Source organism: Odocoileus virginianus, chromosome 32 (assembly GCF_023699985.2).
Source record: "Odocoileus virginianus isolate 20LAN1187 ecotype Illinois chromosome 32, Ovbor_1.2, whole genome shotgun sequence".
Taxonomy (NCBI): Eukaryota; Metazoa; Chordata; class Mammalia; order Artiodactyla; family Cervidae; genus Odocoileus; species Odocoileus virginianus.
Window position 1 is genome coordinate 20756053 of NC_069705.1, and position 25630 is coordinate 20781682.

General features: G+C 37.2%; 1 protein-coding gene across 4 annotated transcripts in view; it reads right to left on the bottom strand.

The window, feature by feature from the left end:
- The window catches only part of DLC1 (DLC1 Rho GTPase activating protein), a 489149-nt gene that overhangs the window by 395488 nt on the left and 68031 nt on the right, over positions 1–25630 (bottom strand). For 2 of the 4 annotated variants that reach the window (XM_070459963.1, XM_070459966.1), the window contains exon 2: positions 1810–2957. In XM_070459963.1, the coding sequence (XP_070316064.1) occupies positions 1810–2832 (1023 nt within the window). In that variant the 5' untranslated portion in view covers positions 2833–2957. Of the gene's footprint in view, positions 1–1809; positions 2958–16514; positions 16781–17230; positions 17388–25630 lie in introns of those variants that run through there. The other 2 variants (XM_070459964.1, XM_070459965.1) reach the window with 2 other exon arrangements.

Here is a 25630-nt window from a genome sequence, read left to right on the forward strand (position 1 = left end):
CATATGTATTTATGCATTTGTTTTATTATTTCTTTTGGTAAAGTTCTAAAATGGCTAGCGGGCAACTTGAAGCTATTATAACATGCATTCAAAATCAAATAGAACAAAAATTCCTACACACTGATTCTAGAGATTTCTTCTCTTGTAACCATACTTTTCCAGAGTAATTTCCAAACCTCAAATTTTGAATTTAATCTGTTTATTACAAAGCACCCCAAATGAGTTGTAGAGTCAAAACAAATACTCCTCCAGACAATGCCATAATACTTTAGAATGATGAAATGCTTAAAATAGAACATTTAAGTTAGAACTTGTAAATGAGATATAATTATGGCTCTCATAATGCAACCATGCTATAGTGACACATCCAAGAGCAAATTCCTTCCTGCATTCTTAGAATTGATATAAGTGTCCAAGTGGTGAGCATATGTTTCTGGAATGTTTAATGTTCCTGTCGGCAGTTGGGCAGGGTCTGTCATATTTTAGGGGAACTATGTCATAGGTCAGTTAATACTTTCTTATGTCATTATTGCATTCCCTCCAACAGATTTGATTGACTATATGGACATTTCTGAAAAAGCAACCTGAGCATTCCAATCATAACAACTTTATGCAATATTGACATTCTAATACAGTTTATGTAAGGAAGGAAGAGTTCGCCAGAAGCACAGAATGCTCTCTGGGCATGTATTAACAGTTTGAGCACATTGATCTTTGCTATAAAGTTTTGACTTCACTTAAACTTACGACACATTACTGATCTAGTTTGTTAGCAAAACCACGTTTACGGTTTATGGAAACCAGATTTCCTCACCAAGAGGGAGCTGGAGTTTTTGCTTCTCATTGTTGATAGCTCCAGTTGTGCAGAACTAAGTTTAGTTTTGTCTTAGGAGAGCTGGAATTATGGACTCATATTCTTTCAAGAAGGGCAAGGTTGCTGCCCTGAAATGTCCAATCTGCAGGGTTTTTTTTTTTTTTTTTTAATGTCAATGGCATGTTAGATTTACAGAAGAAATGGTACTCGTATTTGCATCAAGATTATAGAGTACTACATTGTGGGAAGAATGCTGGGGAAATCCTAAAGGTATGACAAACTTTAGTTAAGAGTTCTCTAACTAAAGCATGATTCATGTAGTTTGTCTCCAATCCTTGTGGCTCTCACTTGCACACTTCTTAAGGGATCATGGTATCTATAGGATCAGTCAAAGGTGCCTCAGCATAACATTTTATTTCAGTTATTGATCCTTTTGGTCAGAAGTTAATAGAAAGTTCATAGAGCTATGGATAGCAAATATGTCAGGGTATCATTTAAAAAGCATTAGCATATTTTGGAGGAGGGGGTACTGTTGCCTTAGAATATGCAAAGGGCTCATTTAAAATATGTGACTTATACCATATTTTATCATAATAAAATATATTTTCTAAAGGGGAAAGAAAAACAAATTGAAATATATAATTTTAATTTAAAGATAGGATATTCTTTCAGAAAATTAGAGATTGTCCTTCAGATCTATGAGCTATCTGGTGGCTATATAATTCCAAAGAAAGTGAAATCAGTTCTGTCTTCAACACAATTCCAAAATAAAATGTTCAGGAACCATTATAAATATTATTAGTGAAATAGGTTATCCTGTTTTAATTTTTACATATTTTGATGATTTTTCCAAGATTCTCTTTAAGTCATACAGCTACACTACAGGGCAAAAGAAACATCGACATATCTTTTTAACCCTAGCAAAAATAATAAATGATGGAAACAAGGATATTTACAAAATTCCAAAAGCCAGATAATTGGTGCATGAGTCTTACCTTTCTTTTACGAAGTCTGACTTGGTTATCTGTGGGTTCCTGGGTGGCCAGAGTCTCCTTGAAGTGTAAACACTGCATGCCATCTCCTGAGTTGAACTTTGGAAGACTTTTGTTTTGATGTTCTGAGAAACCACTCGTCTCCAGGCCATTTTCAGTTGACATTCCACTAGGGCAGGAAGGAGGCTGCAGAAGGCAGCTTCCAGGATCTGTTTTTAATAATGGCAGTCCTCTGTCCATACGAGGACTAGCCAATAACTTATCTTGTACTGCACTGCAGGTGTTGCTTTCATGTTCATCTTTAGGGAAGTCGGGTTTCCTTCGATGCTGAGCAATCACAGCAGAATTAAGCAATTGCTTTTCTGGCACAGTATCTTTCACATTCAAAGAACTGCAAGCATTCATTTTGGACGGATCTTTTATTTCACTTAAGCTTATCTCCTTACAAAGCTCCAGGCTTTTACTCACCATGTCAACAGCTTTCCTGTCCCCTTTTTCCTCTACCAGCCCTAAATCAATTCCACCAGCCATTCCCCAAGAGTCACAAGAATCTTGATTACTTTCCACAATGGGTAGCGTCTTTACTAAGGAGCCTGCTCCTTTGACGCTATGTTGGTCTGATGTTTCAGGTCCTTGAGTAGTTAGAATCTGTTTACCATCTGTGAGATACAGATCAGAATCGGTGTCCTCATCAGAAACATGCACGAGTGTTTCTGTGCTGGCCTCCAGAGAAAGAAACTGATCTTCACCTTCGTGGCTGTCATCCTCATCTACCTCCTTTGAAATGTGACCCATTGGCCTCCCAGGAATCTCTCTCAGCTCTGAGCCATGACAGCAGTCTGGGAGTGAAACACACCTCTCTTTGCGGTCCACATTTAGAATTGCATCTTTTTCCATACTTGCCTGCAAGCTGTCAGCTACTAGTCCATGATGACATGCTGTGTTACAATCATCAGAACTAAAAGGCTGTCCCATCCATTGGGTCACATGTTCTTCCCAGCTTCTCTTTCTGATAGCTACAGACATGTCATCGTAGTTTAACAACAGACAGAGAGATACATTCTGTATGAGACTAAAGGAGATGAAACTTGATGAAAGATTACTTCAAATTCACTGATTGACGAATAGAGGAAGTTTTGTCATTTCACCACCTATTAAAAAAATAAAATACATACATATAGTTCAGGATATAATTCTAAAGTCAAAATTTATCTTGGAAAAGAGAGTGCTTAAGCAATGCTATAAAAGATTAAATAAGAGGTTTCTATAAAGCTTCCAATCAACAACATTAATAGGGTTATTTCTTCAAGAAGCAGGCTAATATGAGAAGAAAATTTTACATTTAGTATCTCTGGTCAAAAATCATTGACAATACTTTTAAATGTAGCTGGCCTGATTGACCTATTAACTGACTGACTGCTACCCAGTAGCACTAGTGGTAAAGAACCTGCCTGTCAATGCAGGAGACAGAAGAGATGTGGGTTTGATCCCTGCGTTGGGAAGATCCCTGGAGGAAGAGATGGCAACACACTCCAGTATTCTTGCCTGGAGAATCCCAAGGACAGGGGAGCCTTGTGGGCTACGGTCCATAGGGATCACAAAGAATCAGACATGACTGAGCAACTGAGCAGGAGCACGAACATGTGTGTGTGTATAACTTAAAATTCCACTAGGAAAATATCTGGACTGCTATACTTAATAATTCACCAGAAGCAACTAGTTGCTCTAGCTTACACGCTTCCCTGGTTAACTTTTGTGGAAACAAATTGCTACAGAAATCTATTGGCTGTTTGGTTTGAATTGCACCGAAGGTCACTAGGAACTGCTCATGCAAAACTTGAGCTACAGGGACAGCACGTGTAATATATTAGCATGTGAAAGAGCTAATACAGACCCCAAATCACCAGGACACATTTACTCCAGGGAGCGACTGTGAAACTCCGGGGTAATCCAGTTTAATTCATATTAACACAGAATTCATGCATAAGAAGGCATACCACACGCCATTTGCAATGCCTTAGGTTCAATGGGCTTCCCAGGTGGTTCAGATGGTAAAGTGTCTGCCTCAGTGAGGGAGACCCGGGTTCGATCCCTGGGTCGGGAAGATCCCCTGGAGAAGGAAATGGAAACCCACTCCAGTACTCTTGCCTGGAAAATTCCATGGATGGAGGAGCCTGGTAGGCTCCAGTCCATGGGGTCGCAAAGAGTCAGACACAACTGAGCGACTTCACTTTCAGGTTAAATATATTTACATACATCCCTTTGCTATTATGACCAGTTTGCAAGCTAGTATTGTTAAAGCTTAGAGAAGTTAAATGACTTGCTAAGGCTACATATCTTGGGAAAAGCCTGGATTCAAAATAGGCGCCAGTTCTAAGACCCAAAGAGGCAACAAACTTCATTGTCTCCATATAATGAGATTCTACAGCCTTCGTTTCCCCCCTAGACATCTTTAATAGGTATAAAATCTAAACTATTCAGGTAAGGATTCAGGTGAATCAAAAGAAGATGTGAGCACAGTAAGACAATTGAAACAGTTCTTTAGGAATTTCAGCCTGATTCTGTTTGGCTTCCAAGGAGTTTAGTTTGTATATTTCTGTTAGAATTTGGCCATAAAAATTTTAAGTAAATAAGAAAACCAGGCATAAGATAAGGTCAGGATGTAAACACATTCCAGATATCCATCCATCCTCTCTGCCTTGAATTATTCAAAGCCTTAGTTAAAGGCAACAAATTACACCAATGTAAACGCAAACGACTGAGCGACTGAACTGAACTGAACTGAACTAAACTGAAACGCAACCTTATAAAAATGACTAATCCAAATGTGTTCCATAATGAAACCTAATGACTGAACTGTAAAAGAAAAATCTCATTCAAGAGCAGACACTTCCAGTTTCTATGCCACATAAGAACGGTCAGCACATAACATGGACTGGCTTATTGATTTCAGTCATAAACAAGATTAACCGCGGTGCTGGTTTCGGGTCACTGCAGTCTATTGAAAAGGAGTCTGACTGCCCACCAAAAATTTCAAGCTATTCTGACTAAGCACATGCCAGAAAGGTAAATATTCTCATCCTGTAAAGACCAGGAATGTACTAGAATTCTGGTACCCCAGACTGACCAAATATCATTCTGGATGCTATTTGGTTTCCTTAGAGGTCTGTGTGTATCTTTTTGAAAATGGCCAGTGTTCACATTTTCCATGTTGGCATTCATTTTGCATTCAAAAGAAAAATATAAAGTCCCTGAATTCCATGCATAAGTCATTATCGTGTGGGAGGCTACGGAAAGTGGAAAAAACGCATAGATGCAGGCCAGAAAATTTCTGCTTTCATGGGCAAATTTGGGTTGTAATAGGGCGGTTCTGTTTTAGATGCTTTCTTTTCTTTATTTTTATCCAGCGTAGAAAGAGCAGGCTAACTTAAGAAATGCCAAGTGGTATTACTGTGTCATTCCTAAGCCACATTTACATTTAAGTTGAGGCTGACTTCTGGTTTTATTTCTTTGGTGAAGAAGGTGAAAGAGTTTTATTAACCCCTTGGGGAACAGATTATATAGAAGTTTTGCCTTTAAGTCCTTACCATATTAGTTAACTTATTGCACTCAACTTTGGCAAGTATTTTTATAATATCAAAGGAAGACAGTTAAACAGTTCTGAGGCAATCTAGATGCAGAGAGAGACTGTAAATTAGACAGATTCATACAGCATTAACTCCTTCTGTCCTAATTTCTTATCTAGGTCCTTTGGACATTTCCAATATCATTCCTGTGAATTTGTAGTGTCTTCGTCTCAAAGACATAAAATTTTCTAACTTTCAATATGACCATCACCACTATAGTGTGGATGTTCATTCCAAATCCTGTGATCTGATAAGATTTCTTTTTTAAATTATCTCAACAAGCTTTCTTATTCACACTTCTTAATTAAATTCTGATTTGTAAGATTTATAGTTAAAAATCTGTCTTCAGGATCTAAAGATCAAAAACAGCATTAATTAAAATATGATTATTATTGTTTGGGCTGCCCAGAGAGTGCTAAGGGTAAAGAATCTGACTGCCAATGCAGGAGATGAAAGGGACACGGGTTCTATTGCTGGGTTGGGAAGATCCACTGGAATAGGAAAATGGCAACCCACTCCAATATTCTTGCCTGAAAAATTCCAATTCCATGGACAGAGGAGCCTGGCAGGCTACAGTCCATGGCGTCACAGAGTCAACAGGACTGAGTGACTGAGAACATTATTGTTCATCACATATGAGCACCCTGGACTCATTTTCTAAGTCTTCTGAATTGACTTGAATTTGTCCTGTAAGATTCAGAGGTCTTTGTAAAAGACCTAAGTTTCCCTTTGAGCCTTCTCACCAGGCTGCCTTATTCAAAATTACATTTCTAACTACTGATGACTTACTTTGCAAACTGCTATTACCAGTTTTTAAAATAATCGTTATTATGTGCTTTCATTCAGAATGAGCTCAGCTGCTCAGGGCTTGGATGAGGGATCTGGAAAAGTATAAGTCATTCTAGGGTGTTGATTTTATGAAGTGAATTTCCATGGGGATTTTTCACTTCTTAAATGTATATGTTCAAACACCACTGTATTAATGTAACAAGAAGCCCTATGTACCTCTAATTATGTAATGATTCTGGAAAATATTTGTGAAATGTCCACATTTGCTTTTTGTGATGTTAGGGCATAGGATGTTTGGACACAGAGTGATTTAAAATGTATTATGTGGGCTCATTTTGTAACACTTACCACCCTTTGACATAAGCATTTTGTAGTATACAGTTTGTATTTTAAAATGATCAAAGTTTAACATAGTACTAAAAAACAATGGAAAATATTCTAGTTTGAGAATTCCTGACTTATTTCTGACATCAAGCTATCATGCCCTCTTTTGCAACTGCTCCTGAAATGAACACACATTTTGTATTTTGACCTGGCAGTGGTCCTCAGGGAAGAAGAACCCAATGGGAATCACTACTGCTGACACTATAGCCTGGGAGAACTCCGTGCAAATTAAGTACTTGTGGCTGAAATCAAGTGGGCAGTACCTTAGAACCGACAGCAACACTGCCTGATCATAGTCATTTATTCAACAAGTGTTCATTTAGGACTGAACAGGCTACAGAAGGCTTCCCAGGTGGCTCAGTGGTAAAGAATCCGCCTACAAATGCAGGAGACGCAAGAGACACGGGTTTGATCCCTGGATTGAGATGATCTCCTGGAGTAGGAAAGGGCAACCCACTCAAGTATTTTTGCCTGGGAAATCCCATGGACAGAGGAACCTGGTGGGCTATAGTCCATGGGGTCACAAAGAGTCAGACACAACTGAGTGACTGAGCGTGCACGTCTGGGCTGCAGACAGTCTGCTAAACATTGGGAACATAAACCTAAATATATATTAACTTGTTTTGTCCTTTCAGAGCACAGATGACATATATAGATATACATACACATATATAAATAAATACACACACACACGCACATGCACATAATTGACTCCTGGGTTGTTTTTAGACACCTTCACACAGATGCTGCATATTAACAGAAGGGAAAATAAAGGCATGATAGTACTGCTGGTTTCTCTGTATTTTCCTACTTTCTTCTAGATGGCTTGGCTGGAATTACTTCTGGTTTTCCTTTATGTCTTTCTTCTTAATTACTCATCCTGTATTAACTTTCTAGGTCATGTTTTTCTCCTACTACTGTTATAATGTATATGTGCTTATGTTTGTGTGCATGTGTGTGTGTGTAATAGCTACCACATAGTATGTATTCAGTCACTGGAAGAAGGAAGGAATATTATAAGGGAAATAATCTCCTTTTAATCAAAAGTAAGATAAACTCCTTCCCTGATGGCTCAGTGGGTAAAGAATCCACCTGTAATGCAGAACACACAGGAGACCCAGGTTTGATCCCTTGGTCGGGAAGACTCCCCAGGGTAGGAAATGGCAGCCCACTTCTTGCCTGGGAAAACCCATGGTCAGAGAAGCCTGGCGGACTATAGTCCATTGGGATGACAAAGTGTTGGACACAACTGAGCAACTATGCACACATACACAGATTAAATTCCCTAACATGAACTCTTGCAAGAATAGAGAATGCTCCTGAACCAAGAGAAGAATATTTCTATTAATACAATGGCTCATGCTGTTATTAATATAAGGGTCAAGTTGGTGATATGGAGAGATGGGGAATCTGAGCATCCTATAATGATTTGACTTCTTAATGGATCTTGGCCTGTGCTCGGGGAGTCACCTTTGCATATCATCATGCCACCCAAACACTTACTGAATTGAATTAGACAATCAGAACAGGATCAACAACAGTCAAACAAACACAGGTCTTCAAATGTGTGCTGACGAATGGCAAAGTAAATCTTCCTGACAGTGAGCATGGGTGGAGGTCGAAATGGAATTCATTTTCTTGATGGAGCTGTCAAAGAACAAAACATCTAGCAAACTAAAATGTAGCACATCTGGGCACCTTCCACTGCCCCCAACTCAATGATAACATGAGAAGAATGCTTTAACATGCAAAACTGGTGTCACATATTCAGGAGTCTTAGGATCAGCAAGAAAGCCTGGGACAGATATGGTTATTCTTAATCCCTGTATGTAAATGCATGATGAACAAATAGCCAAAAAAAAAAAAAAATCACTTATTTTAAAAAAGCATTTCTATGAGTCTAGTCAGGGTAGCCAACTTTTAATAAAACACAATTAGCACTTATTCTTTAAAATATTCAGGCTTTCTAATCCAAATTAGACAGGGTTAGAATTAGGCTTAAGAAGAGAGAAACCTCCTCCTTTCCTTAAGCCTAATGTTTTTGCATAACATGATGCAAAAATCTCTTGCTATATGATTGCACACAGATTTCCTTTTTTAAGTAGCAATGTGTGTCTTATTCCTTCACAAAGTCATTATTCATCTACTTTTACATACTGTGTCAAATGTTGGAATTTACTCATTATCCCTCATTAGCTGTCTGTGGAAAAAACAAACTCCTATTAAAATTCTTTATTGATAAATTACTTAATGGAGCTTAAAATATTATATCTGAAAAAGCTTCTATGTCTTTAGGCTGCCTGGAAATTATAAGTAGCCTTTTAAATTATAGGATAAACCACCTACAATGAACTAAGTCAATGGAGTAAGTACTACATCACTTTTTCCAGCAGACACATCTAAGCTTCCATCATTTTTGATCTTAAGAAAAAGAATGAAGAAATAGGTACCCAATTAAAAATTTTTTTTAATGTTTACCTATTTTCATGTATATATTAGTTTTACTGAGCTTGGTAATTTTTTTCTCCTTCTTAGCTCTCAGAGTCAAATATGTTCCAGGAAGCAAGTACATTTGAAAATTAACAGGGTCAATCCACTAGAAGTCAGCCCATCAGAAAAGAGAAAGCTGTTACAAAATTGCAAATTATTATCTCTGAGTTGTCCTATTTTTACCTCCAGCTTCCTCCTATATGATGTAGCCGTGTGTGTGTGTGTGTGTGTGTGTGTGTGTGTGTGTGTGTGTAGTCACGCAGTCTGACTCTCTGTGACCCCATGGACTGTAGCCCGCCAGGCTCCTCTATCCCTGGTAGTTTCCAATTCCCTTGAAGGGAGGAGCTCAGATACTGGCAGTGTCTGACTTATTACCACTTTATAGCTCAAGTCCACCAGGTTTGCATATTCCCAGAACATTTTCTTAAGTAACCACGTGTAATGTGACTACATCTTTTAAAATGTCATGATATTTGCCTGATATCACTAAAAGTTTTATGGAGATAATTGGTTTCCAAGAGATCCCAGAATTAACGCAGTCTTGGGGTATAATATTATATCACGGATGCAGTAATTTCTAGATATCTATATTTCCTTTGGGATTCCATGTTTTATTTTTTTATATACATAGTCTTCTCAATAAGTGTTCCATTTCATGCAGATCCCTTTGAGCATCTAGAACTACATTGTAGCTTGGGTATTTCTGCAAATAAATTCATTAATGAATGATAAATTATTTGGCATTTTGACTTCATATCTTTTCTGCAAACTCCCTTAGAACCAAAGAAAAGTATTGCTTTTGCTCTGAAATTGTTTCACTTGAAATTTCTGAGGCAACAGGAAACAGCTTAAAATTAAATTTTATATTGAATGTTTCATTGTCTTTTTTTTAATGGCAAAGCAATATGACTAAAATGTGGTTTCTCCCTTTTTCTAAAAAGATAATTCTATTCCACAACAGACATGAATTATAATGCTTTATCATCAGCATAGTGAGATGTGGCTTTGCTTTAAGTGGTCACTTTCTATTTTTAGCTTTGCTATCATTTCTAAGAACACTCCAACAGTAGACATAGTAATCACTAAATATAAATAAGAGATAGGGCTATAGCAACACAGGTGCTCAAACAGCTCAGTGACAACATGATACTGAGATTTCAACCATTTGATAGGTACAACTTTCACTGAAATCAGGAACATGAAATCATTTGAGAACTTAGTTACTTCTGTTAGGTTGGTATCCTATCTGGGATTGATACATCTGACATCAACTTTTGTCCCCTGCGGTAGTGGTGGTTTAGTCGTGTCCACCTCTTTGTGACCCCATGGACTGTAGCCTGCCAGGATCCTTTGTTTATAGGATTTTCCAGGCAAGAATATGGATGTGGGTTGCCATTTCCTTCTCCAGATGATCTTTCCAGCTGAGGGGTTGAACCCATGCATCCTGCATTGCAGATGGATTCTTTTACTGCTGAGCCACCAGGGGTATCCTACTGTATTTAATATCTATAATTCTCAGCTTATTTTTTCATCTGCTTATGTATATTTGAGATTGTTTTTACTACCAACTGTCCCAAATACCCAAGAAATAGTTGGTGCATTAGAAATTTTCAATGATCATGGTAATAGTAATAGTAAAAAAAAGCTTCCATGTATTAAGCATTTACTGTGGATCAGGCCCTGTATTTGGTGTTGTCCTTACACTGTCTCCTTCAGTAATAATATTCATAAATAATAAGTGCTCATTTTAGTGGGTACTGTTGTTATCCTATTTTATACAGAGACATTTTGGCAGGACTAAGTAATAGGTCAATGTCCAACACCTATTGGTGGCTAGTGTATATTATCTCTATTTTTTGTGAGGGCAAGATGTCTGTTAAAGAATCTTTTTCTTTTTCTAGTGATTTGCATTTATTACTTAGGTTCTGTCTTCCCCAGTTTTCTCACTTCAAGAATAGGAATAATGAAAATCATTGTCAGAAATAATAACATTGTGCTATAATAATAATGATGAGCTGATAATACATGTAAAGCACTTAATCCATGGCATAGTGCAATAATTCACTAGATACTAGAAGACGATGATGATGATGAAGATGGTGACAGCAATAATTCCTTTATTTTGACAGATCTTAGCTGCAGAATCCATGACTGAGGAGGAACTGGAACTATCCCGTGTATGCCTGTGTTATTTCAATACAGATGAGTGATATGACCACAGAGTGAAACGCCATGATTCTTTCTTTCTTGATTCATTTGACCTCTGTTTTTTTTTAAAAAAAAAAAAAAACACAGAAATTTTTTTGTTATACTGTATGCGACCCAACTGGCACATACAAAGTCTCATCTGATGCTCAAAATGACCTGGTGATATAAATATTTACAGTATCTTCCAGATTTTACCAATAAAAAGCAGATGCTCAAAGTAGATATGGGGCATGCTTGAAACCACAGAGCAGATTTCAAATGGCAACGATGCAAGACTGAGCCCATTTTCTGTCCCCTCCCAGAGCTTTCCAGTGCACCACCCCATTTAAATTGTGGAAAATTCACCAGCGCTCTGCTCTCACTGGCCTCATGCAGCTTCTAACTTTGAACTATTTTTGGGTGCTCACGCTTCCCTCTGGTTCTTAATGAACTTGTAATGTCATCTTCTGAGAGTGTTGTTAACCTCTGGCCTCAGGCTCTGATGACGCTTGCCAACCTCTTATTTCCCTTCCTCTTTAAAAATTATTATTCAGTCATTACAGGATGTCTGGAAAACTTAAAAAAAAAAAAGTCTCACAACACCCACTCTTCAACATTGGTTTTCCTTTCCTTTATTTCTTCTTTCCCTCCCATTTACTTCACAAACATTTACTTTAAAAAAAAAAAAAAAAAACAGGTATTGACAGTACCTGACACGCTAGATATTTTGCCAACTGCTGGGAATAAAAGGCAACACGTACTGAATTTCTGATCTTGCTTTCTGCTCTTCCTACTTTCTTTCTATATTATTTCTACTAATGAACTGATTCCCTCTGGATTATCTGAACTGTATTGCTAAGCCATTCTGTTATTTCAGTCCAATAAGACAACCTTTTCATACATAGAGGTCTTCCCTTTTGGCTTAGCTGGTAAAGAGTCCACCTGCAAGACCTGGGTTCCATCCCTGGGTTGGGAAGATCCCCTGGAGAAGAAAAAGGCTACCCAGTCCAGTATCCTGGCCTGGAGGACTCCATGGACTATATAGCCCATGGGGTTGCAAAGAGTCAGACACGACTAAGTGACTTTCACTTCACTTTCATACACACAAGCAGTTACAACTGCTTTTTTCAATCCTCTATCTTCTTTCATGAACAAGTACACATGCATGCTGTTCACACTGCCTTTTGTTTTTTTTTTTTAAACACAGGAATTCCTATTTAATATTTTCAAGTTCACTTATTATACTTTATAATACACTGAATCAAAATAATCTCTTTTAAACTAGGTCTCAAAGTCCACACTTCACCTTCATTCTGATTAACTTCCTCAAAAACTAAGCCCATCTATTTCCCAAAACTCTATGAGCTGACTAGTAGTTTAGTGCCAAATGGGGATGGCGGAAGTACATATTGTATTTCCGTGTCCACACCAAAGACAATCTGAATTTGGGCTTCTCTATAAACCTGTTGGACTTACATTGTGCAAATAAGGGCCTTATCGTTCACTTGGAAGAAGAAGGCACAATATTTATGCTATTTTCTTAAAATCTGGAGGAATTTTCCCTCATTCTCTTTAAATTCTGATGTAAAATCCTTAACATTTATTCCAATAATAACCGATCTGAATCTAAATCATCACTCATTTGGAACTTTGCTGTACTGTAATGATATCTACGGAGAGAATTCTCATTGTAAGATGATATTGATGGCAATTCATTCATTCTCTAAAAAGAAAATCAATGAAAGAGTGGTCCAGTGGCGAAGACTCTGCACTCCCAATACATGGGGGCCTGGGTTCAATACCCGGTCATAGAACTAGATCCCACATGCCTCAACTAAGACCTCACATGCTGCAACTAAGGATACTGCATGCATGACGAAGACTCAGCACAGTAAGAACAAAAGAAAGCCAACAAGACATTTTAAATGTCCCAGTTTAGAGTTGGTTTAATCCTATAAGACTCTTTGTCTGTAAGTAAGATTAAACCATGCCTAAAGCATTTGTGGGTCTCCCCGGTGGCTCAGCAGTAAAGAACTCACCTGCCAATGCAGGAGATGCAGGTTCAATCTCTGGGTCAGGAAGATCCCCTAGAGAAGAGAATGGCAACACACTCCAGTATTCTTGCCTGGAGAATCCCATGGACAGAGGAGCCTGGCGGGCTTCAGGTAGACTCAGTAAGTCTTCCCCACGGTCCCCAAGAGTCAGACCCGACTTGCTGACTAAACAAAAACAAGGTGCTTGTTGCAGGTGTAGGTATGGGTAGGGGCTTCCCAGGTGGCACTAGCGGTAAAGAACCCGCCTCCCAATGCAGGAGACATGAGAGATGCAGGCTCAATCCCTGGGTCTGGAAGACCCACCAGTGGAGGGCACAGTACCCCCACCCCCTCCAGTATTCTTGCCTGGAGAATCCCATGGACAGAGGAGCCTGGCGGGCTACAGTCCATAGGGTTGCAAAGAGTCAGACATTACTGAAGGGACTTAGCATGCACCTATGGTATGGGCAGACTTGGATAGGGCCAGAAAAATTCTCTTTTTTATTATAATGTACTCAAGAAAAAATAAATAAAATGATGTACTACTCTCTTTTACTAAGCCTTTTAGTAATCATGCAATCAGTTATATGGGCTGTTGCTTTACAGTGTTTATTCCTCATTCCAATCATGTAGAGTGCGGAGACATTGGAAGTGTTGAATAGCTTATCTTTTAAGTGGTAATAACATCAGGAAATCCAATCTGGTTCATAAAAGTGGGGGAAAAAGGGTCATGACTCACATTTTCTCTAACAACATGGGATGTACTAGAAATGAAACATATTCATTTTATTAGAAAGGCTCTTGCCATGGGAAGTGCAGTGTTTCAGCATGAATAGCAACATATACTGTCATATATGAGGAATGGTACAGATGAAACAGCCAACTCCTCCATTTAACACTGCACTGGTCAGCCATTTATTTATATACTGTAACAAATTCTGCATTCTACAACTAAAGGACTTTGTAGAAGGCTCAGAGCAGATATATGAACCAATTAAAGGACTAAAAATAAGCTGTTGAAGGCATGATGAAAATAAGTGGGTTTATTTAGCCTCAAAATGTACACATATTTTCACATGTCCATTTAGCCTTTTCACATTTCCACTGAGGTAAAAATGCATAGAACTGGAAACAGGCTACAGCAATGGAGATTTAGGTTATTTAAATAAAAACATGTCTGGGTATGTAAGATTCTTAAACTGATTCCAAAGGGGGGCAGTAAAATCTTTCCTGAACGTCACTGATTGGGTTGGGTTATAATGATACCATTTAGATACAAGGATATGAATCAGACAACCTCCTTTCTAACTCTACGTTTTTAAGAAACATCAGTTTAAAATTAATATAATTATTAGCATATGGATTGATTTCCTGGGCATAAACATGAAATGTAACAAAACGGTCACAAACAAGTTACTCCTTTAAAGTGTTTGTTGAAGGTAGAAGAAAACTTTTGCATTTGAGGAAATTTCATTACTTAGTAAATTTGATTATTTTTTAAAACCATGAATTTTCTTTTCCCCCACGCTGTAATACTAGTGGCAGTTGTAAGCCTTTTTTTTTTTTTTTTTAAAGAAGCATTTCAATTTTCTGTTTGAAGGTAGCCTTCTACCGGATATGGATATGTTCATACCCTATTATGCATAATTATTATTTGGGAGCAAGGTGATGTGATATAAAGTTATCTGAATTATGACACAGGGTATGGTGGTTCCAATGTCATCTCTTCTACTAACTAGCAGTGTGACCTTGGACAGGTCATTTTTGAATGTCATACTTCAGCTTCTTTTTTGGCACCTTTAAGACAGTGTTAGAAGAGGTGACCTCTCATATTTTTTTCCTTCCTTAAAATTCTATTGAAGAATTTTATTAAATTACTATTTATAAAAGTCAATATTTTATTTTTAACATATTAAAAGGATTCTTTTTATCACTTTTGAGTCTTAACATGACTTAAATTGTTAGTGAATAGTTAGAATTTGTCAATACAAGTTATTCTAGAGTAAAATTTAAGCATGATTAGCTAATACAGCAAATGGTCACTTTATACCATGTCAAAGTTTATGATGAAAACTTTGACTTCATATGATCCAACTGTCAAACAGCTTTCATGTTTCATTTAGGATATTTTGTGTTCATCTAAGAAATTTGGAAATATGCATGGCTATTTGTTTCTTTCACATACCTTTCCATATTATTTCTATAAAATAATGGTTTTCATTCTAAATATTCAGAAGTATAAATATAACACTATGTTATCTATTAAAACTCTCTGCTATTTCAGTCATTACTAAATTTCTTTCCTTATACTGCACATGTAAACATAACTTAAAAACACTATAGTCCAGTGGAAATGTAATTTTATGATTACATGAAATTGTCTATACAGATCAACTTTTCATATGATTCTAATGATTTCCAACAACCTTAAAATGGTAATAATGAATGTCATTGTCATTGAGATTTACTTTAATTACTCAAAAATATTCACACAGAATTTGAGCAGTGAATAGTTAATTCAGGAAAGTTAATATATATCTTAAATCTAATTCTGATATTAAAATTTTTAAAAATCAGAGTAAATTCTATTTAGGATAGAAATAAGTTGTAAACTTTCATGTGTTTACTTTTTTGAAAAATAAATAAACCATTTATTAGCAAGCTGTACATTAGCAGTTTGACCTGTAGTTGAAACTGGGTGGGGACATACTGAAGAATCCAATCTTCATATTTTAAACGAGACACAAACTTTTCTTTGAAAAATGCATTATTAAGAAATAAAGTCATCTACTCTTCTGTTGGCAAAAGACGGGGAAAGAAAAAAAATCATTTACACCTCACACTTAATGTGTGACAATAATGTATTTTGTCACATAAAATAAGTCATATAATAGGGAAACTGGTCTTCAAGCTCTAGTCATAAATAAGTTAAGGATGAAAAGGACTTGAAAATAAGATCTTACTTTACGAAGAAAAAGAGTGAAGTCTCCCTGGAGCCTATTTCCGAATTGACATTCTGCTAAAACAGTTTGACCCACAGTTTTCTACTTACTAAACATTTTCCACTTCTGATTTCGTGGCTCAGCTCTAAGACCCAGGAAATCACCACTCCGTGCAAGATGCTAACATGTCTCTCAATCTTTCTGCCTCTCTGTAGATTGCCTCAAAGCGGAGAGATAGATAGTCCACAGCGTCTTACCTCGACGAGGAGGAGCTGAAACGCCGAGGCATGACATGCTTCAACACTCAGCCTAGGAGAGGAGTCCGTCTCCGTTACTTTCTCCAAAATATAAGTTCACATTTCGTGGTTGAGATCATGGCTCTATTCTAAGCGGTTCTGCGCAGTGTGTGATTCTAACAAAAACAGCCTCCGCAGCTGGAGGGAGCCTTAGCCGAAGCCGGAGTCTGTCAAGGCGTTCCTAGTGACTTCTGTCTAGTAAATTCAGACTGATGTTTTGCAAAAGGGGCCTCCACAACCAGGCCCAGATTGCCTGCGAAGCATTTCCTGCCTCTGAGTGGTGTGCGTGTGAGAGACACTGAGCCGGGAGGAGGGGAGGGGGGAGCCCTGAGGCCGGCGATTTAGGAGTTCTGATTTTACACAGAACTGAAGTGAGTTTGTCAAAACCCTTGAGGTGATTAGTTGGAGAGTCATAAAGCCGTAAAGCCTTTTTCTATCCCACACTGCTTATGGGGAAAAAAAGATAGAAAACCTAGTTCTTTCCTTTCTCTACAACTTTTCCACTGTATTCAGTGTATATACACAATGTAATCAAAATACCTTTGCAGGACTCCTTTCAAAAGATCTTTTAAGGGAGCGAGATGCAGTTAGAGTTTTAATACCGTAATTCTTCTAAATTTGAAAACCTTTTGACCGCTCCTTCATTTAAAATGCTGCAGCCAGATCACACACCGTACCTGAGATCTGTTAAGTGAGATCCTAGGAATCCAGCAAACAGAACGTTTTCTTCAAGATCTCTGATCCCAAGAATCCTTCCCGGAAATAAAGTAGTTTGTGTCAGGGCCCAGGCAGCCTTGCTTCTGGCCAGAATCCTCCAGTCACACACATCTAGTGCTGGAAAAGCAGAAGACAGACTCCATCTTGATCCTATTACAGTCTTGCTGACATTAACCACTTTCAACTGCCTCCATCCCGCAGAACACAGTCTGGGACTCACATCTCTCAAGCAGCTCACAGTATCTGTATCCTTCCTCCGACACAAATGTTGTGAACTATCGTCTGTTTATCTTTTCTGCTTTCTTATGCCTCCACTGGATGACTTCCTCCTAGCTGCTCTAGGCTGGGAACTTGGACTACCATTTGGTTTTGATTAAAACCAGACAGCCAACTCCGGAGAATGTAGGGAATAAGCTAATGGAAACTGCAAGTATGGCTTTAATTAGTGCATCAATTAATAATAGATGTTCGCTCCTCTTATAATAAGATGACACAAATATCAAGGCAGAGGAAGCGCAAGTCGTTTTAGGAAAGAAGTTGCACCAATTCTTCCTTTATGACCCAGAATTCTCTTTGGGGAAAGTGGAAGCAAAGAAGAGTGATGTAGCCTTGGGACATCCAGGTTGTGCAGAGGCCGGTGCAGCAGGTTGGTTGTTTATACCAGAGAAACAGGAAACAGCATCTCTGAGTTTAATTATCTTGCTTGGTTGAAACTTCAATAATGCCTCCCTTCTACTTTATTTACAATCAATGGATTCTCTTGCTGTTTATGACATAGGTATTTCTTTCAGGGATTAATGATCAGACTAACCTGATCATTGGTCTACATGGGGCTTGCAACTACCCAGAGATTTCCAATAACGAGAGAAACAATCCCAATTTCTATATGATAAAAGAGGAACATAAAAAGGGATACAAGAAATATTAAACCTATTAGCCCTAGACCTATATGGTACATCTCTGAAATTGTAAGCAGTTTTCATTATTCACATTTATTCTCTAATTTTTATAAAGACTGACAGACACCTAGATAGCATAATGATCATGTTTTGAGTACTTCCTGATACTACTGAGTAGATGAGAAGTCAGAGTATTATGTTGAAGCCATTATTTCTCTTCTTACTGGGTAGCTAAAATCTCTCAAAATTAGTGCAAAGCATGGACTATCAGAAATATCAAACCCAATGCTTAACATTTGGTTTGTATGTTAAATTTGGTTAAAACAGTAAGTGGCAGGGATAACATTTTATACATAATTTTCAGATGAGGTGCATTCAAATAACCTGGAGGGAGAGCAATTTTTAGGAGTTTATCTCAAAACATTACTGATTAAAAAATGAGCATTTAGATTCCTTGAAGTTAACCTTCAGCCACAAGAAGGAAGTCCACAACTTCATAAATTCTTTAAAGGGTCATTTATGTTCATATTCAAAATACTTCCACTGAAACTATTTAATCTTCCCAACTATCACTGTGTGTATTCTTATTTTTATCTTACAGATGAAATATTAGAAATTTATGAGAGTGATTTTTTTCACAATCAGATGATGGAGAGTAGCCAAGTCTACATTGGAACCCAAATTTTCTAATTGTAACACCCTGAGTTCAACTGTCTCTCTTGACTCTCTCTTAATTGCTGTGTGAAACTAGGAAGACTTCTTAAACTCTCTGAGTTTCAGATTCCTCCTTATAAATAGGGACAATTCCACATAACTCCCAGATTGGAAAACAGGATTAACTTTATATACAGATATTTTTATAAATTTATCTCTTTCCCTTCAGAAAACACTGGAGCAGAATGGAATGAGAATTGATGTAAGTTCTTTCCTAAAATAACTTGTATATCTCTATACCTATCTACTTGTAGCTCTGCCTCTGGTAACAGAGGGCACTCAATAAACATTCTTACTCCGCTAATTCTTCTTGACTAGATTCTCCTCCTGAGTACTATAATCCCCCTCTTGTATAATTTAGCCTTGTTTCTGTTTATATTGGCCTGAGGAAACAACAAAACCCTGTTCACATAGATTTATAAATGGTTTTTTAGATATCCAGATAGTCTTATTAGTAATTTTCTCCTTAACGTTCTCTTCCCTAAACAAATAAGACTTCATGATTTACTCTATTATTTAGAAGGATTACTTCCCAAATCTTTAATCACTCTTGTTTATTTTTCATCCTTCAGTTGCCTGACTCCAAACAAATCCCAGAACTTATATTCTCATAAATGCTCTACCAAATATGAGGATAAAGATAACTAATGAGATCGTTTCCTAAATATTTAACATAGTGTCAGGCACATAGAAGGGGTCCAAGATATTTGTCCTCTTCTCCTATCCACTTGTAAATCTCAATACAAAACTCCTTTAAATGTTTGCATATTATTCAGCTAATAAAATATGGTAGAGGGGCAGTGAAAAAGTTGAAAGCAAAGTATCGGGAAAGGACTCTGGCTCCAAAACTAACAATCGTGATGACCCTATTCAACTTAGCCTGCATAAACCTTGGTTTTAGTCTCTGGATCTAAGGGTTTTTTGAAATTAGAGATGATAGTCCATGTCAAGTCATTAGACTTCATGGCTGGTGTGGCAGTCATTGTTATCTAGAATTATTTTTACCATTGAAATAATTGCCCTTTTCATGTTTGCATCTCTATTCTGATTGTTTTCCTGAAGACTTTTATCTATTGAGCTCACTTAAATGTATACATTTGGAACAATTTTATTGGTGGAACAATTAGGTGCTTTTTTTTTTTTAAAGAAAAAGGAATTTCAGAATGAGGATTATAAGCTATTTTGAAGATTAGCTTTTTCTCCATGCTGTTATTGTTGCTCAGTCACAAAGTTGTAACCGCAGGAACTGCAGCATACCAGGCTTCCCTGTCCTTCTTCCCATGTACTAGGATCTAAATAATAAACAATGGCTATGATTGGATAGCTAATCCTCAACTATCATTGGGAAGTTAAATCTGCACTTTTACAGAATTGTTCAATGACTCTAAAGTCCAACAAGCTTTTGACTGTGCAAAGTGGGACCTGTCCTTTGAAAATAGTGTTGAACCCTTTTTGAATAGGGTAGCAAACATCATTAATTCAGCACTCACATTTAACATTTGTGATATTGTGGGTATAAGCAGGCTTTTATTTTTCTGTTTTAGTGAAAGAGTAGTGTCCTAATAGTAATGAACTTAAAATTATAGAGAGAAAATATAAAATATAGAGAGAGACTGAATGTCTTTAAAGCACTTTAGAATTGTCCCCACAAGTATGTGCTTAGTCACTCAGTTGTCTTCAGCTCTTTGCGACCCCACAGACTGTAGCCCTCCAGGCCGCTCTGTTCATGGGGTTCTCCAGGCAAGAATACTGGAGTGGGCTTTCACGCCCTCCCCCAGGGGATCTTCCTGGCCAAGGGATCGAACGCCTGCCTGTTGCTTCTCCTGCCCTGGCAGGCAGATTCTTTACCTCTAGCGCCACCTAGGAAGCCATGAAGAAATTGTCTATGAAAACTGATCTTTCAAAAATCTATGTAAAAACTTTGCTTGCAATTTATTGGAGTAACCACATGTGTGTCAGAGCAATAAAGTTGTAGTATTTGATAGATTTCTAGTTATTTTTTCAGCAATATTTACATGTACTTTCTTCCAATAGGCTCATTTTGATAGACACATACCCATGTAGAAAAAAATACAATTTTGTAGTTTTAATAATCTGTATATGCATATTAGTTTTGGATCAATGTTGTCAATGATACAGATTTTGGTTAGCTCTTGATATATGTTGGTTTTTTATTTTTTATCATTGATTTTTGATCAATGTAATTTTGATTGGTTAGTTTTTGGATCAGTGTTGTCACACTTTTGACACCGCATTTTGCGGTCTAGAATTTAGTATCCATCTAGAAGAATTTATTAAAGGAACACACAGTTTGACATTAAACTGACAAAAGTAGCAAAGCCATATAAATTCTCCAAAACCCATTATATCTGCTTTTTGGATTATTATATACATTGCTTCCCTTCATTGAAAATGATTACAACTCAGGAATAGCTATGAAAAAAAGTGTACTGATAAATTCCAAATAGAAATTAAAACATAAACTTAGGAAACAGTAAAAAAAAAAAAAAAGAAAGAAAAACTACACTGGCACAATATACATGGTCTCTGAAAACGTTGAATCTCCCTGCCTGTTCAAAAGGGCCAGGATATTCTTAGAAGCATGAAGATTGAAAGCCATGAAAGATACTTTAGAGAGGTCTAGGTGTGCCCAGCTAGTGGAGGTGAAGGTTAGTTTTATGTCCCACAAAAATTTGTTGGGTATGAAAACTTAGGCTAACATGGCCATTCGGTACTCTTTAGCATCCTTGTTGAGGTTAATAAGATGTTCTCTGAAATTCTCATTTCCCTGTATCTTCAGTATATCCAAAAAATGTTTCCTCTTCTCTTTAGGCTGAAAGCTCATGCTCTCTCTAGCTTCTCTTGTTGTCCTTTCAAATGCTCTTATTGTTCTTTTTTTTTTTTTTTTATTTTTTATTTATTTTTTTATTTATTTATTTATTTTTTTTTCAAATGCTCTTATTGTTCTTATACATCGTCTCTTGCACCCTCTGTTCACCTGGAAAAGGTGAAACTATCTGTGTCCCGATTTCTTCATCTCATAAAACTTCTGCTCCAGTTAAATCTCTACCCTTTGAGAGTCATTCCACCTGACTCCTTATCCTATACTACAGCATCCAAGGCAGCGTCCTCAAGGTACCGCTGGAGGGGGAGCGGCAGGGATGGGAGTCATGAACTTGTTACCAAGGCTTGTAGCCTTGAAGGAATATCTGTTCAATTTCTGTTAAAATCCAAGTATACTTCTCATACTTGTCTCTTTAAAACAGAACCACTGGAAAGCCTCAGAATATTGAATTATTGAGTGACATGCATAATATCTGTCCCCACACTCAAGAAATACTTACTTTGTATTTGCTATATTCATGGTACTGTTCTGTGCACTTAGAATATGTCATTAAACACCACCCAACCAAAAGAAAAAAAGGACTTTGCCCTCATGGACCTTAAAATGGAAGGTAGAGGATTGGTAATGCACAATAAGCATAAATATATAAATTATCTAGTATATGAATGATTACGAAGGGAAGCAGAAAACGCAGAGCATGGTAAAGAACATGAGGAGTGAGGGACAATCATGTTACAGAATTAACTAAGAGATATAAGGGGAGATCTCTCTGAGGAACTTTTTAGTAAAAGTTTTAAAAGAAGAGGGAGATGGCCATATAGATATCTGAGGGTCACAGAGTCCAGACAGTGTAAACAAGATCCTAAAAAAAAAGAGTGTGCCTGGCAGTTTCCCAAAGTAGCAAGGAAATCAATGAGGCTGGGATGGAAGGAGGAAAGGGTAGAGAAGGACAAGATGTGCTCAGGAAGGTGAGGAAGAGTGAGTGAGTTAGGTGGTGTCTTGCAAAGACTTTGTCTTTGGTTCTGAAAAGTGGTGCCCTGGCAAGGCTGAGTGGCAAGATCTGTTTTACATTGTAATGGGGTTTTTCTGGCTGCTGTATTCACAGGCTGAGAGGAACTAAGGGCCAAAAAAAGACCAGTTAGGAGTTTACTATGGAAATCCAGACGAGAGACATGAAGGGCTCTGATGGAGGCGATGAGAAAAGTGAACTTTTTTTGGTGTGTGATGCCAAGAGATCTTTCCTAAAGAATTAGATATGCTATGTAAGAAGTAAAAGTGGAGAGATCTTGGTGTATTCTGCATACAAGTTCTTTATCAGATGATTTGCAAATATTTCCTCCCAGTTTAGTTTGTCTTTTCATTTTTTAACAGTGCCTTTTATAGAATGGAAGTTCTTAATTTTGAGAAAAGAAAAATATAAACAAATTTTTTCTTTTATGGATTGTGTTTCCAGTCTCAAGGCAAAGAAATTAGGTTTCATTGCCCAATCTAAGATCACAAATATTTTCTCCTATATGTTATGCTAGAAGTTTTATGGCTTTAGATTTTACATTTAGGCTCTTTGATACGTTTAAAGTTAATTTTTTTACATGGCACAGTAAGAGGGTGGATTAAACTTTTTTTTTTTTGAATGAGGATACCCAGTTGCCCCAGTGCCATTTGTAATAGCTCTCCTCCTCAGAATTGTCTTTATCCCTTTAACAAGAATCAATTGACCAAATATGTGATGTTCTATTTCTTGACTCTATTCTGTTCCATTGATGTATTTGTCTATCTCTTATGCAATACCACATAATATTCATTACTGTAGCTTTACAGTGGGATTTGAAATCACTATAAATATTGTATAATCAGTATAAATATTCTAACTTTGTTCTTCTCTTTTGAAGTTGTTTGGATAATCTAGGACGATTGCACTTCTATATGAATCTTAGAAGCAGCTTGTCCATTTCCATGAAAATACTTTCTGGAATTTTGATCAATTTAGGTTAGAAGTAACATCTTAATAACATTGTCTTCTGTTTCATGAACACAATCTGTCTCTTCTTTTATTTAGGTTTTTAGTTTCTCCTACAAGTGTTTCCTTCTTTTCACTGTAATCGTTTTACACATTTTTGTCAGATTTCTCTCTAAGTATTTCATATTTTTGAGACTACTGTAAATGGTATATTCCAAAAATTCCATTTCCAATTGTTTATTGCTGTTACATAGAACATACTTTATTTTTGTATTTGAATTTGTATCCTGCAAACTTGCAAAACTCACTAATTTCAGTAGCTTTTTGATGATCCCTAAGATTTCCAATGTAGATTATGTTGTATGTGATTAGATAGTTTTGCTTCTTCTTTCCCAACGTGAACATTTTAATCTTTTCATTAATTAATTTTGGTTGATCTGGGTCTTCATTGCTTTGCACAGGCTTTCTCTAGTTGCAATGAGCAGGGACTATTCTTGGTTGCAGTATGTGGACTTCTCATTGCTGTGGTTCTCTTGTTGCTGAGCATGGACTCTAGGCACACAGGCTTCAGTAGTTGTGGTTCAGGGCCTTAGTTGCTCCACAAAATGTGGAATCTTCCCGAACCCGGAATTGCCTGCATTGGCAGGCAGACTCTTTTCCACTGCACCACCAGGGAAGTCCTGTTACTTTTTTATTTGTTGTTGTTTTATTCCACAGACTGGAATCTGCACTACAATGTTGAATAACATAGGTGAAAGTGGACAGTTTTGCGTTGTCTTGGGTCTAAAGGAAAAAGCATTTGGACTCTTACCATTAATTATGATATTAGCTGAAAGGATTTTTTTTTTTGGTAGATGCTCTTTATCAGATGAGGGAATTTCCCTCCATTTCAGTGGTTCTCAACCAGGAGTAGGATTTTATTTAATAAGGATGTTTACAGATGTTGGAGATATCTGTTCATCACAACTGAACAGAATGGTGCTTCTGGCTCCAAAATATACTGTTATGCACAATTACAGTTTGCCACAACAAATGATTATCTGATCCAAAATGTCAGGTTCCCACAGCAAATAATTATCTGACCAAAATGTCGACCATGTTGAGGTTGAGAAACCCTTCCCTACTTCTAGTCTGTTAAGAGTTCTCTTTAATCAGGAAATGATGCTTCAATCCAAAAAAGATTTTTCTTAATCATATTTTTATTTTTTAATCTGTGTAAAGTTTTTCTAAGTCTGTTAATGCTGCATGTCATCAAATGATTTTCAAACTTTAAACAAATCTTACATTCCTGGCATAAATCATTGTCGCTGTTGTTCACTCGCTGTCATGTCCAACTCTTTGTGACCTCATAGACTGCAGCATGACAAGTTTCCCTCTCCTTCACCATCTCCCAGAGCTTGTTCAAACTCACGTCCATCGAGTTGGTGATGCCATCCAACTGTCTCATCCTCTCTCATCCCCTTGTCCTCCTGCCTTCAGGAGGACATCAGGGTCTGTCCCAATGAGTCGGCTCTTCAAATTAGGTGGCCAAATTTTTGGAGCTTCAGCTTCAATATCAGTCCTTCCAGTGAATATTTAGGGTTGATTTCCTTTAGGATTGATTGGTTGGAACTCCTTGCAGTCCAAGGGACTCTCAAGAGTCTTCTCCAGCACCACAATTCAAATACACCAATCCTTTGGCGCTCAGCCTTCTTTATGGTCCAGCTTTCACATTCATACATGACTACTGAAAAAACCATAGCTTTGACTATATGGACCTTTGTTGGCAAAGTAATGTCTCTGCTTTTTAATACACTGTCTAGGTTTGTCATAGCTTTTCTTCCAAGGAGAAGGCATCTTTAATTTCATGGCTGCAGTAACTGTCTGCAGTGATTTTGGAGCCCAAGAACTTTGTCATGATGTATATTTTCTCATATATTATTGAATAACTTACTAAAATATTGTT